General features: G+C 36.4%; 1 protein-coding gene across 13 annotated transcripts in view; it reads right to left on the bottom strand.

The window, feature by feature from the left end:
* The window catches only part of AKAP9 (A-kinase anchoring protein 9), a 175,745-nt gene that overhangs the window by 82,771 nt on the left and 77,375 nt on the right, over nt 1-15,599 (bottom strand). For all 13 annotated transcript variants that reach the window (XM_074379403.1, XM_074379405.1, XM_074379407.1 and 10 more), the window contains 4 exons: nt 13,105-13,219; nt 12,457-12,652; nt 7,247-7,343; nt 5,924-6,004 (listed from right to left, as the gene is read on the bottom strand). In XM_074379403.1, coding sequence (XP_074235504.1) covers nt 5,924-6,004; nt 7,247-7,343; nt 12,457-12,652; nt 13,105-13,219 — 489 coding nt within the window. The remainder of the gene's footprint in view (nt 1-5,923; nt 6,005-7,246; nt 7,344-12,456; nt 12,653-13,104; nt 13,220-15,599) is intronic.

Here is a 15,599-nt window from a genome sequence, read left to right as displayed (position 1 = left end):
ACTTGAGGTCAGGAGTTAAGAGTCAAACCCGATCTCTACCAAAACAAACAAACAAACAAAACCCCACAAAAATTAGCTGGGAGTGGTGGTATGTGCCTGTAATCCCAGCTACTTGAAAGGCTGAGGCAGGAGAATCACTTGAATCCAGAGGTAGAGGTTGCAGTGAGCTGAGATTGTGCCACTGTGACTAGCCTGGGCGACAAGAGCGAAATGCAATCTCAAAACAAAATACTACGACACAACTCTACCTATATAAATTCAACAACTTAAAGGAAATGGACCAATTCTTTGAGTAATACAAACTACCAACAGTCATTCAAAAAGAAATAGATAACCAACATAAAACTAAATCTATTAGATAAATTGGATTCATAGCTTAAAAACATTTTCCAACAAAGAAAACTCCAGGCTCAGTTGGATTCACTGGCAAAACTAAAAAATATTTAAGGATGAAATAATACCAATTCTATGTAAATTACTCCAGAAAATAGAAGAGGCAATATATTTCAACACTGTATGGAGGCCAGCATTATTCTGATATACAAACCAAGACATTACAAGAAAACAAAATTTCAAATAATATTTCTCATAAACACAGACATAAATATCTTTGCCACAATATTAGCAAAGAGAATCTAGCAATGTATAAAGAAAGGGGGTTGGCTTCCGAGCCGGCATGGGATGATTGAAATGTTTTATACCTTGATTGTGGTATTAGTTTCTCAACTTTAAACATTTGTTAAAACTCACCAAATTTTGCACTTATAATTAGTAAATTTCATATTATGTAAACTATACCTCAGTAAAGGGAATTACAAACAAAGAACAAAACACAAAGGAACCTGTTGAAAAAATTTTTAAAAATTGGTATCCTAAAAATCACTTTCTTTTGTATATGCATTCAGATTAGAAAGAAATGACAGATATAATTATAAAAATTCTGGTTTAGGGCTTGGCACAGTGGCTCATGCCTGTAATCCCAGCACTTTGGTAGGCCGACACGGGCGGATCATGAGGTCAGCAGTTTGAGACCAGTCTGGCTAAAATAGTGAAACGCTGTCTCTACTAAAAACACAAAAATTAGCTGCGTGTGGTGGTGTGCGCCTGTAATCCCAGCTACTTGGGAGGCTGAGGCAGGAGAATCACATAAACCTGGAAGACAGAGGTCGCAGTGAGCTGAGATTGCACCATTGCACTCCAGTCCAGGAGACAGTGTGGACTTCGTCTCAAAAAAAAAAAAAAAAATTGGTTTGGCAACTAAAAAAAACAGACTTAACCACCCTGTTACTCTTTCCTTTACCTTCGCTATACTGTCTCACAAAATTCCACTTCTGGTTCCAGTTAAATATGCCTGTGTAGCTGAATGTAACTGAAGAGGGAAAAAAAAAAATCCAACCAACCTGATCGATCTTATTTTAAATTCATAACCACTACCTTTAAAATGGGCCCTTAATGGAATCAGGCCATTTACTCCATTTCTGATTCCTTCCCCTAGACAGACCTTTTCTCTCCTCTTAAACTCCAACATCTTCTCTTTCTTTGTCTCTCTCAGGTGTCAACCTTGCTTCTTGTTTTAGTGATAAAACAGAAGCAATTGCTAGAAGAGAACTTTCACAAGCTCCAAATACATCTCAAAAGATACCTGAATAATGAACCAAATATTCTTTGCCTTCCTTCCCGATATTATGGATTACACTGCCATGCTCCTATCTAATGGCAACCATCCAGGGAATGGAATCCCTTGTTATCTAATCAAGGACATTACTCCAGCAACTGCTCCTCTGACTCTTCAATCAGCTATTTCCTGTCCTCTCTCTTCAATCATTTCCATTAGCACAGAAATAGATGTAGTATCTGTCATTTAAAATAAAAACAAAACAGCAACAACAAAAACTCACCACTTGATCCCCTATATCACTCTTTACCACTCTATTTCTCTGCAATCCATGGTAAACACAGACACACAGACACAGAGACACACAGACACACACACACAGACACACACACACACAAAACAACATTTTATATTTATCTCCCAGGGGACACAAAGGTATGTATGTGTCTATAATTAAAACTTTCCATTAATATTAAAATACGACTCCCAGGCCGGGCGCGGTGGCTCAAGCCTGTAATCCCAGCACTTTGGGAGGCCAACGCGGGTGGATCACGAGGTCGAGAGATCGAGACCATCCTGGTCAACATGGTGAAACCCCATCTCTACTAAACATACAAAAAATTAGCTGGGCATGGTGGTGTGTGCCTGTAATCCCAGCTACTCAGGAGGCTGAGGCAGGAGAATTGCCTGAACTCAGGAGGCGGAGGTTGCGGTGAGCCGAGATCGCACCATTGCACTCCAGCCTGGGTAACAAGAGAGAAACTCCGTCTAAAAAAAAAAAAAAAAAAAAAAATCCGACTCCCAACTCCCTAAATGGATTTCATGCCTTAAGAACAAGTTATAACTCATAGTTTAAAAAACATTGCTCTGTATGCTAACTCCTAAATTTACATTTCTAGTTTTATCTTATTTCCTAAAATCTAGATTATATCCAAACCACTGGCACTGACTTTCCTCAACATTTCCTTGGCTGTCTTTCCTCAACATTTATATTTGGACATTTAGTAAATATTTTTTCACTTAATGAGTCAAAAGCTGAATTCTAAGTCTCCTCATTCCTCTTCAAAACTACTCCTTTGCAGCCTTTGCCACCCTACTAAAGAACTCTAAGCAAATAGCAATTTGATTCTTCAAGTTGCTCAGGTCAAATAACCTAGAGTAATATACTCCCCTGAAGTGTGAGCCCTTGCCCTCTTTCCCTGTATTTCTTTGTCCTATATCTAGTTACATCTGCAGAAGAGACAAATCTGTGCCAGGATTTCACAATATTTCACAAAATGGGTTCCATGAATGTGGGAGTTGCAGGATTAAACTGAACTGTCCTCCAACTCAGCAGAGGTAGCAGCTGGGCAAGCAGCCTTCACAAACTCCAGTCAAGTCTCCTGACCACGTCTTAAAGACACCTGTTAGAGTAATTTTTGACTTTTCTTTTTTCTTGTCTGTCTGTCTCTCTCTCTCTCTCTCTCTCTCTCTCTCTCTCTCTCTTTTTGAAATGGAGTTTCACTCTGTCACCCAGGCTGGAGGGCAGTGGTGCTATCTCAGCTAACCACAACCTCCACCTCCCGGGTTCAAGCGATTCTTCTGCCTCAGCCTCCTAAGTAGCTGGGACTACAAGTGTGCACCACCATGCCCAGCTAATTTTGTATTTTTAGTAGAGATGCGGTTTCTCCAAGTTGGTCAGGCTGGTCTTGAACTCCTGACCTCGGGTGATCTGCCTGCTTCAGCCTCCCACAGTGCTGGGATTACAGGCGTGAGTCACTGCGCCCGGCCTTTGTCTTGTCTCTCTTGACTTTCCCTTTCATATTTCTTAAAAAGGTCCTCCACCTGATATATTCCCGATTCGCTCCCTCACTTCTTTTAGGATTTTCCCCTAATGTTACTTCATAAGTCAGGCCTTCCATGACAACCCTATATAAAGTAACATCATCTCATTCCCCAAGGATTTTCCTAGTCCCGTTAATTTGTTTATTTTTCTTCGTAATACTTATCCTCCATATGTTGTCTACCCGTACCAATTGGAATGTAAGGTCTATGACAGCAAGAATTTCTTCCTCTTTTACTCTGTTATGCCTCAGCATCCAGAACACTGCCTAATAGTGAAATGTAAATGAATGTCTAATTTGAATAGTATGTACCCAAATCACAGGAGGAAAGTAATGTGATCTACACTGGGAATCACTACTCTTATTGGGCCTTCTTCTATATAGATTTGTGTTTTTAGAAAAATGATTCTCAGCCAGGTATAGCGATCATGCCTATAATTCCAGCACTTTGGTAGGCTGAGGTGAGTGGACTGTTTGAGGTCAGGAGTTCGAGACCAACCTGGCCAACATAGCAAAACCCAGTCATTACAAAAAAAGTAGCTGAGGTGATGGTGCACACCTGCAGTCCCAGCTACTTGAGAAGCTGAGGTTGGAGGATGGCTTGAGCCCAGGAGTCAGAGTTTGCAGTGAGCAGAGATTGTGCCACTGTACTCCAGCCTGGGCCACAGAGCTAGACCCTGTCTCCAAAAAAAAAAAAAAGAAAAGAAAAATGTTCTCAATCTTCTTCTATCCTATCTGAGGGGCATAGGGTACAGCATAATCCCATCAGTACTGGTGACTAATGTCAACAATCTACATTATTCTAGGACCAAGCTCCGCCATCAAATGTAGTCTCTTGGACCATAGCATCTTGGCTGCCTTTAGAAGAGTTTTCACTGACCTATACTTTGGTGCTTTGCTATCAGCTTGAGTGAATAATGCTTTTAAAAACATCTTTATAATACCACCATTATCATAATAATAAGACTACTTTCAAAATAATATTAATGAGTCTTTACTACGTATCAACTCATCTGCAAAGTGTTCTATATGCATTAGCTCATTGAATTCTTAAAAAAATTACTGCTATGCCAATTATTTTCTCTTTCAACATATACTACACTGAGATTCAGAAGCTAAGTAACTTTCCTAAGGTCACAAATCTAGTAAACCAAAAGAACAGCTCACTAAAGTATGGTATATCCAATACTAAACCTCATGTTAACTACTATACCTTGATAGGACATTCCATCTGATAAATTTGTGTAAGAGCTACATGCAAGAGAAACCTTGCATTTCTCCAAGAACTAGATATTGAAAGCTATATAAAAAAAAATAGTGCTTCACTTTTCACGTTAGTCATAATAAGCGAATAAGTCCTTATGGCCCAGATATTTCCTTGGGTCTTGACCTTCTCATCTAATTTATGTTTTTCCTAATTCCTTATGTATTTCCTTTATACCCTACCAATCAATCTAACCCTTTAAAATGCACAAGTTCCACTGGGATTGTTATATTAAAACAGTTGAAATACTAAAAAAATAAGCAGACAAACTCATAATTCAGCAGTTCTAGTATGAAAAGTCAACCAGGTATATACATTTTGAAAAGGAATACAAAGACAAACAGAACCATAATGTTACACTAGGTCATGTGGCTAATATTCAGGAATGACTCTGGACACAGCAGATAAGCATACAGAGATGAGCAAAACTCACATCGATAAACTCCTTCACTTAGCCAGGAGCTAATTAATACTGAGTGATAATCCTCCCATAGTACCTGTAGTCATTACCTAACAAAAATTCTCTGATTGGAGGCTGGGCACGGTAGCTCATGCTTGTAATCCCAGCACTTTGGGAGGCCGAGGCGGGTGGATCACGAGGTCAAGAGATGGAGACCATCCTGGTCAACATGGTGAAACCTCGTCTCTACTAAAAATACAAAACATTAGCTGGGCATGGTGGCGCGTGCCTGTAATCCCAGCTACTCAGGAGGCTGAGGCAGGAGAATTGCCTGAACCCAGGAGGCGGAGGTTGCGGTGAGCCGAGATCGCACCATTGCACTCCAGCCTGGGTAACAAGAGCGAAACTCCGTCTCAGAAAAAAAATAATAAAATAAAAAAAATTTTAAAAATTAAAAAAAATTTCTGATTGGAAATAGATACAGATAATATATACAGAGGACTAACCAATTTCTCTTTCTTTTCCTATCTTCTCCCCAACTTTTAGGGAAGACCAAACTCTTTGACAAGGTAACAAATACATAGACTTGTTTTGGAATTCTGAAAAGCTTCTAATTAATCGTCTACATCAAGAAGAATGCTCCTTTCAAAAATTCCCAAATATTTTGTTTAAAGGTAACTATAATTGATATCATTATCCAACCACTTAAAGATGAACTATATATGAAACATAACTAAAAATAAAAATAAAATCTATGTTATTTTTGAAGGCTCAAAGGGAATATAAATCAAGATAATTTTCCAGATAAGCTATAAGCTTACCTTAGCTACTTCTTCTTCTAATCGTTCTTGGTATTGTTTTTCCAACAACTTAACCATATTTGTTTCCTCTTCATCAGAAAACTGCATTTAAAAGCAAAATATTACGTTTATTTACATTAATTATACACCACTTATTTTTAAACTTCAACTTCAAAATGTTCTGAAAGTATCAGTACTTTTAGAAAATTTCTACATACTTTCAGCAAAAAATAAATTTTAATTATCTTAATTAAAAACAATTCTAGTAAGTAATTATACTGAATAATTTACTTACTGTGAACTTAACAATAAAAGATGCAAAGAGAAATATATTTACATATTTATAAATATTAATGAATAGTCCTGGAGTGGGAAAAGGATACTTAAATATAACTAATAAAATATTTACGTGCATATATAGTTCCTTTTAAGTAAAATGTTAAAAAGTGGCTATCTTTGCTCATGACATTACAAGCAAATTTTCTTTTCTTCTTGGTACTTATTAATGCTATCTAATTTTCTACAAATACAAATTACTTTTATCAATAGAAAAAAACATAAACTTTTAAAAAATGTAAATATCTTCTCAGTATGAAAGTCTTTATTTATCAATTATCATGATATGGGATTGAGTACAGAAGAATCAAGGATTAAAGGATTTGTCTAACATCTTTCCTCTGTTTACTGAGTGAGGAATAATGATAATCTTAATTTTTTCTAAAACTTAACAGCTAAAAATCTACTGAATGAACACCAGAGTTTTGCAGGTGCAGGTATGAGGAAACTGCAGGTGTAAGAAATTGAGAATACAATGTTGAGCAGAGGTAGGGGGTGGTTTAGTTAGACGGCATGCACTGTAAAAAATGTGGAACTTTTGTATACTATACAGACCTTACTGGAGTAGGCCGATCTATTATCCCAGCCCTATTGTCTTGGATTCTGGGGATTCCTAAACACTTTTCTGGAGATGGCCTGGTCCAACTTCCCATGCTGGGAAGACACAGCTATGTTGGCCAGGGCACTGAAATTAATTTTTACATAGCCCGCATGTTACAAAAAACAAGACAAATCTTAAACTATAACATATTTGAGGGAAATATAACCCCTCAAACTTAACTTCCTCTGTGTTTTTCCATATGCTATAAAAATACATTAAATTACTTTACATATATATTCTTTATATATATTCTTTACAGGTATTCTGGGTTTTCTATATAAGGTATTATCCTCATGTTTATTATGCTTACTTCTCAGCAACTATTTATTAGTAAATCAGACATAAAAATGATAGCAAAAAAATCAGTGTATATGACAGTTAAAAGATGAATATTAAAAATATAATACCTCTATTGTACCATCAATATTCTTTTTCACACGACTTCCAGGATACATTGTTCTCTGTGCATCAGATTCTGTAATTACCACTGAATCAATGGAGAAGCTAAATATAAATAAAAAGGGTTAAAGAATTAGAGTTGCATATGTGCTTTAGTGTTCATCCAAAATCTATACCACACATAAAATATGTACTGGGACATGGGAGACAATAATGAGTCATGGGTTATAAGTATTGTAACTTAAATCTTATTTTTGACTAGTATTTCCACTTAAAAGAACACAATTGAGTAACAGAGTATTTTAACAGATCATCAACTGAATTTTATGTCATTCCACACTACAGATGTATGATATGGAACTCTTTACATGTACGGACTCTTTTCTTTGTGGAGATGGGGTCTCACTATGTTACACAGGTTGTTCTTGAACTCCTGGCCTCAAGTGATCCTCTCGTCTCAGCCTCCAAATGTGCTGGGATTACAGGCATAAGCCACTGTGACTGACCAGCAAAAACATTTTTTAAAAGTTATCTAAGATACATTACTAACTTCTAAAAAGTTTGTAAAATCTCACTTTTATGAGAAACTTCTTTTAACATATATATGTACGTTTGCATACAAAAAGTTTGATTTTCTTCCTATGTATGCACATCAAAAGTAACAACGTTTACCTCCAGTGGAACTCATGAGTGATGGTAAGGAGAAGAATCTTAATTTACAAGTACTCACTTTTGGACTGTTTTATCTTTTGGTATTCACATCCATACTGTGGTAGTTTTTACATGCATTCACTATTAAAAGATTTTTTTTTCTTAAAATGCTAGCTTGAGTCATAAAAACCAAGGTTAGATCAGTATTTAGGAACCATGGGAAAAAGATAAAAGGAGCAAATTATAATTTTCATTTTGGCAAATACAATTTTCCACACCCATTTTTATGTGCAACTATGCTGCCTTCTTAGTTTGACCCTCCTCTTGTCCATGCACCCTTCTTTCTTCTTTTCTTTTCCACCCTAAATTCTGCCCAAAACTGGCCAGATAAAAGTTGTCATCATCCCATTTCATAACTCATATAGTTAAATCCCTAATGGTGACCATTTGATTGCTTCCAATTGTTCATCATTACAAACAATGCTATAATACAGATCTTCAGAAACCTCTCTTGGCACATTTCCATGGATGTTTCTATATGATAAAATCTTATAAGTAACTGTTAAGTTTAATGTTTTAATACAGGGCCATATTCCAAAAAGTTACATTAATTTCATTCTCATAATAGTATCATAAGTATTTTCTCAAAACTTCAGCAATTGGGGGTCATAACAATTGTAAAAATTTGCTAGAACACATATGTCTTTATTTTTGAGAAGACACTTTCTTTCCAATGCTATTGGCCATTTAGGTTTTTCCTGCTGTGAATCACCTTCTCATGTTCTATGGCCACGCTATGTTTCTAAAAACTAATTCCCTTGTCTTTCTTTTCTGCCCTTTCCTGATTCTTCTGTCTGTCTTACTATTTTGTCTCTGTTTTCCTCACTGTCCCTTGTATATACTCCTCTAATCCTTGGTTTTATGTCTTGGATCTTATTTTCACAGCCTAGAAAATCCTCCTGATTATCTATCCAGCTATTATGATCTAAATTCCAAAAAGTACTACTTAGTCCACAATGACTTCATTCTTTAAGCTTTACAGTATTTGCAGGTGTTTACTCCAAATTGAAATAAATAGACTGGTGAAGACTGAATTCATTGTTCCCCTCTTGCAATTAAGCTCCTATTACCCCCAACCTCTTTTGATTCTCCTATTTATATGATGTATTTTCATTTTCTATATTCTCTAGGCTCAAGCAACACAGTTATTTTTGTTTTTTTCCCTCTGCTTTGTTGCCAACATTCCTTCTGTTGCAATATCTTAATATTCATCCTTCATTTCCATTTTGCTCTTATGACTCTAATAGGCAGTATTACAGATGTGCAGTGAAAAATGCCACAAAGACATGGGTTTAAATTCCAGCATTTTAGTTATATCACTATGTTGTATCCCCAACCATTACCTTCAAAAATTATTTTGCAAGTAATTATTATTTCAATGACTACATTGTGGTCCTGAAAGGAAATAGCCACTTTACATAAACATCTAATTCTACCTCCAGGGTATCTAGCTAAGGCTCTTCTCAGTTACTGTTTCATTTAATCCTCACAATTTTTTTTTTTTTTTTTTTGAGATGGAGTTTCACTCTCGTTGCCCAGTCTGGAGTGCAATGGCGCAATCTTGGCTCACTGCAACCTCCACCTCCCAGGTTCGAGCAATTCTCCTGCCTCAGCCTCCCGAATAGCTGGAATTACAGGCATATGCCACCACAACTGGCTAATTTTGTATTTTCAGTAGAGATGGGGTTTCCTCATGCTGGTCAGCCTGACCAACCTCAGGTGATCCACCTGCCTCAGCCTCCCAAGGTGCTGGGATTACAGGTGTGAGCCACTGCACCTCCTCACAATCTTAAAGGTAATTACTATTATCTCTATTATTATTTAGAGATGTTTAAATAATCTGTCTAAGAGCATATAGCCAGTAAAAGGTCAAATCAGGGTCAAATGCAGATCTGTCTGACTCTAAAACCTATGATCTTTACAGCCTCACAGTGTTTCTCTTGGAGGTTTCTAGTATGACGCCACCAAATATTTGTTAAAAGAATGGTTCAATTATTTTTCTCAAACTATTTCAATCCTATCCACAGAGAACAGTATACTCTAGTCAAAATATGTTACAGTTGTGTCCAAAATATGTGATACTATTTACAAAAATAATTTTCACTTATTACTATGCGTAAGAATGAGGATGGTTACTCTTTTTGGTAGGGGTGCAGGGAGCAAACAAATGATTTTGGTGCAAAGGCTATGTCAACACATTTCCACAGCATATCACAGAAACTCCGAGAGAGGGTGGTGAGCTGCCAGAAGCCCAAATGCAGGAATAAAAATGTAGGCCTACATTTCCAGAAGCCTCTCTTTTCTTCATGCTTTGGAGAGAAAGCATCATTAATTAAAGGAAGAGTACTTTGAAATACCGACTGGTTATCAGAAAGTTCTTCGTATTTACCTATTTTATTTCATATCAGAAAGTGGTGGTTTCCAAATATCAATCTTTGGGCTCCATGCCTTAGAATTATATTGTTAAAAACACAAATTTCCAAGTTTCATCTCCAAGCTATTGAGTATGACTCTCCAAATTATAATCCAGTGATCTTTCATTGTAACTATTAAAAATTATATTAAAGTTCAAAAACTTCCACTATTTCTGACGTATGGTCATGTTTAGAAACCACCGATCTCAAAGAAAATGGGAGCTTTATAAGGCTGTACCCAGTACAAGCAAACAATTCCAAAGCGCATAGGTAGGCTCCAAATAAAAGAGAGTAACAACAAGTTCCAAACAAGGAGACATTGAATATTTCATCCACTATCCAAAAAAAAACTATGTTGACATTTTAATAGCAAGTGCCTATGAAGACATCAGTGCTAGAATAGCAGAGCCAACCGAAGTTAGAATAAATCTGAGGCTTTTATAGAGCTAGTTACATATTACAGCATACTTCTCAACAAAATTATAAACTGTTCATTCATTAAACATTGAGTATGTATTATGTGCAGGGAGATTGTCTTAGGTGTTTGGGATATATCAATGATCTAAATGGAAAAAGAGCCCCACCCTTATAAAGCTTAAAGTTCCTTACCAGAGACAAACAATAACAAAATAAAAAGGAATCTACCCCTCCAAATTAACATATATGTGGACATACACACACACAGACACACACACACACAGACACACACACTTTTTTTTTTTGAATCACCCAGGCTGGAGTGCAATGGTGTGAATTCAGCTCACTACAAGCTCTGCTTCCTAGGTTCAAGCGATTCTCATGCCTCAGCCTCCAGAGTAGCTGGGATTACAGGTGCACAACACCATGTCCAGCTAATTTTTGTATTTTTAGTAGAGATGAGGTTTCGCCATGTTGGCCAAACTGGTCTCAAACTCTTGACCTCAGGTAATCTGCCTGCCTCAGCCTCCCAAAATGCTGGGATTGCAGGCATAAGCCACCATGCCAGGCCTGGTTATATATATATAAACTGTATATAATATGTACATATATAAAAATAGACAATATTAAGTAATTTAGAAAAAGCAAAGTAGGGAACTAGGAATCAGTGTTCTAGGAGACAATTTTAATTTACACAGGGAGATTAAGAAAAGCCTCATGAGAACATGAAACTTGAGTAACCATCCAAAGGAGGTGAGGGTGTTGGCTACGCATATATCTGGAGGAAGACCATTCCAGGCAGAAGGAATAGCTAATGAGAAGTTCCTCAAGCAGAAGCATATTGATAATGCTTGTTTGAGGACCCCAAGATACTGGTGTGGTTTAGAACAGTGACAGACAAGTGAGTAGGAGATTAAAAGTCAGAAAATTAACGGGTACTCATCATGTAGGAAGGAAGAGCACTGGAATAATATAATCAACTTTAAATTTTAAAAGCAAGATTCTGGCACCTGTTTTATCTGTGTTGAGAACAGACTTTAGGGAGGAGTTAGGGTAATCCAGGTGAGATAAAAGAATGGCAGAGACCACGGTTGTGAGGCGTGGTACAGTTTGGATATATTTTTGAAGATAGAGAAAATAGAATTTCTTGATAGACTAAAAGAGAAGTAGAAGAGAAAGAGGAATAATGACAGATGGATATAGCTGCAGAAGGGGCAGATTTTGAAAAGATCTAAAGTTCTACTTTGGATATAGTGAATTACAACATGAGACAACAAAGTGGAAGAAATCTTGTCATGACTGGAATGATCATTATCTTACATTCCTTAAGTACTCAACGTATCAAAGTAGCAAAGATTAGGCACAGAATAAACTACAAATACATGCACATTGCCTGATTTAATTAAGCAGATTCGTAACAACCAACATCTTTATAAAGTATAAATGTAAGTAAAATTCCTATAATAGAATGTCTTTGTTTTACATCAATATTTATTTCATGCATTTCAAAGATAAAGAATGATCTCCTGCTCTTCTTTCTTAAAAATGCTACATCCTATCTTTTTCAAGGAACTTTCCTTAAGTTATATATTTTTTTAAAATAACTGTTCTGGATGATAGTATAATTGTTACAAAGCTACAAATACTGTTGAATGAAGCCATATGCAGATGAATACCTTGGCGGAACTGTGGACTCACTAACACCTTGAAGCTTCTGTAAACAGTGGATCTCTGCCTCATAGTTTTGTTCAGTTTCTTTCAATTGTTGCTGCAAAGAGGATACGAGGCTTTCTAATTCTTGAACTTGTTCTTCAAGTTGTTTAGTTTTTTCAGTATCTTGCAGAGAAGATAACTTGCTTTTATGACTGACATCTATGTTATATAAAGAGACAAAAATACACATTTCAAGTAAGTTTCTTAGTGAAATACCACAATCACTGTGTGTGCAGAAATATTAATTTTTTAAAAAAGTATGTTTTTAGTGGTAATAACTCTGGTTTCAATTTAAACTCATTCTGATAAAAACGAGAAAACAAATAGTACAATTCAAGATCTTCCTTTTGCTCCTCCTGCTGTAGTACTCCTAAATTCAACAATTTTGTATCTTTAAAATTTAAAACAATTTAGAATCATAGAACTTAAGAAGTGGGAAAGGACCAAAAATATAAGTAGTCTAAATCTTTCAAGGATGAAAAAGTTGAGATCAGAGAGGCAACAGTGAAAGGCCCAACATCACTACATTAGCTCAAATTTTAAAGTAAAAAAGCAAATTACTGAATATTTGGTATAAAAACACCACATTATGGTATATGATCAAAATTTACCAATGTCTTCCAGATTGGTCATCTGAGAATGGATTGATAAAAACTCTGTTTCCTCTTTTGGAAGGTTTTCTTCTCCAAATTCAAGTTTCATACCATCTGTTTGCTGTCCCCAAATCTATTGAAAATCACAGAATAAAAGCAATTTGAAAACTGTATTAAAGCAACTCCGCATTTAAGATGCTTTTTAAAAACCACCCAAAATTGTGACACTCTGACACAAGGGTTTTCCCTTCTAAGTTATTCTCTTCTGTAACAGTAATTCATATTCCATTTCTGTCATAGCACTGAACTTATATTAGTAATGTTCTTTGATATCTAAAGGAAGTTTATTTTACTACAAAAACAAGTGCTTCTGAGAATTTTGGTAGAAAGCTGATAACATTTATAATATAACTTGGTCTTTGAAATTTCCATTCATACATAATATATTATCAATACTTGATTAATACAGCTTATTTATCTCTAGATATATCCTATGTACAACCAGGTAACTGACAAATGGTATGCTGCTCTGTACAGTAAACAAAAGAAAAGAAAATAATGACAACAGATAAATCTCAGCTTATTTCCTTAACTATTAAAACTAAGCAGAAAGTCTGTTATCCCAGCACTCTGGGAAGCTGAGGTGGGTGGACCACCTGAGGTCAGGAGTTCGAGACCAGGTTGGTCAACATGGTGAAATCCCATCTCTACTAAAAATATAAAAATTAGCCCAGTGTGGTGGTGCATGCCTGTAATCCCAACTACTCGGGAGGCTGAGACAGGTGAACTGCTTGAACCTGGGAAGAGGAGGTTGCAGTCAGCCAAGATTGTGCCACTGCATTCCAGTCTGGGAGAAAGAGCAAAACTCTATCTTAAAATAAAATAAAATAAACAAACTAAACAGCAATATGTCAGATACCTATGTGTACTCATTTATTCATTCATCAAATACTTAATAACCAATGTGACCAGCACTGTGACAAGAGTAAAAATATAAAATCTATTAAAAAAAAAAACAACAATATATCTGCCCGCATAGAATACATCAATCAGTTGGGAAAATAAACAATTAGAGAAGGACTAAACTATAAAATTTGACTATAACAACAATGACACAGAAGACTGATGTGGATCTAAATAATTATGGAAGTCCATTTTGATTTAGGCCTCATATATTTTTGGCAGTGATTTGGGAAGGCTATAAGAAAGAAAGATTGAGAGTATTTGTGAAAGAATGACCTTTGGTGTAATTGACAATGATCTTCTTGAGAAGGGTTTAATTTGGATAAGGAGGGGGAAATAAAGCTAGTTAAACAAGATAGATCCAAATTACGGAAGACTTTAAAAGCAAGGGGAAACAGTGTGGACTTTCTAGACCAGATGAACAAAGGATACTGTAGAAGCAGGTGAGCAAAAGAAAAACAGTTGTTTGCCAAGAAAGCTGTTTTAACTATTCACTACTCTTATCAATCCTCTACCCAACTCCTACCCCATGAGTACATTTCAACAGAGGATCTTGCCTCTTACCTCCCAGAGAAAATAAAGATCATTAGGTAAATTATTAAGTTTCCAGTCCAACCTTTCTAACTCATTCAGCAAACATTTACTAAGCCTTTATTGTGTGCTAACACTGTGTTAAGAGGAGGCAATAAAAATAAACAGAAGATTCCCGGATTCCAGTTTAATGAGCTCGTGTCATTTGTAGGGACATGGATGAACCTGGAAACCATCATTCTCAGCAAACTGAGACAAGAGCAGAAAATCAAACACCGCATGTTCTCACTCATAGACAGGTGTTGAACAATGAGAACACATGGACACAGGGAGGGGAACACTACACATTGGGGTCTGTCGGGGGGAAATAGGGGAGGGACAGCTGGGGGTGGGGAGTTGGGGAGAGACAGCATGGGGAAAAATGCCAGATATAGGTGATGGAGAAGAAGGCAGCAAATCACACTGCCACGAGTGTACCTATGCAACAATCTTGCATGTTCTTCACATGTACCCCAAAACCTAAAATGCAATAAAAAAAAAGAATAATAGTGAAAGAAGCAGAATGGTAAACAAACAATTATATAATTATAACATGAAAAGAAATGTGATACAAATGCAAATGTATTTAAGAAGCTATAGGAACATGGAAGAAAGAGAGAAGTGTAAACAAGTATTTAAAATAAAGGAAAAAGAGAAGTATGACAAGCAAGGCCTGTACTGTTGCTAAGGAAACAGATGAAGAAAGGCCTAAGCCTAGGAAGACAGGCAAAGAAGATGACACTGAGGGAGTAAACATTTGAACCAACTGGAACAAGCAGGAACAAACCAAAAAGGCTATGAGGGGATGGGCAGTATTAGTCAGAAAGGGCAGCATGCAAAAAAGCCCAGGGTGCCAAAGATCAGGCTGCATTTGGGAAACTAAGTATTTCAGTATGGCTGAAGTGAGGTGGAAGATTAGAAGATGAAGCCAAAAAGCTAGGCAGTGATGTACTGCAGTCCTGATCTTGATCTCAAAGTAA

The sequence above is a fragment of the Saimiri boliviensis genome, chromosome 10 (genome assembly GCF_048565385.1).
Source record: "Saimiri boliviensis isolate mSaiBol1 chromosome 10, mSaiBol1.pri, whole genome shotgun sequence".
Classification (NCBI taxonomy): Eukaryota; Metazoa; Chordata; class Mammalia; order Primates; family Cebidae; genus Saimiri; species Saimiri boliviensis.
This window is presented reverse-complemented; position numbering and strand designations above follow the sequence as displayed.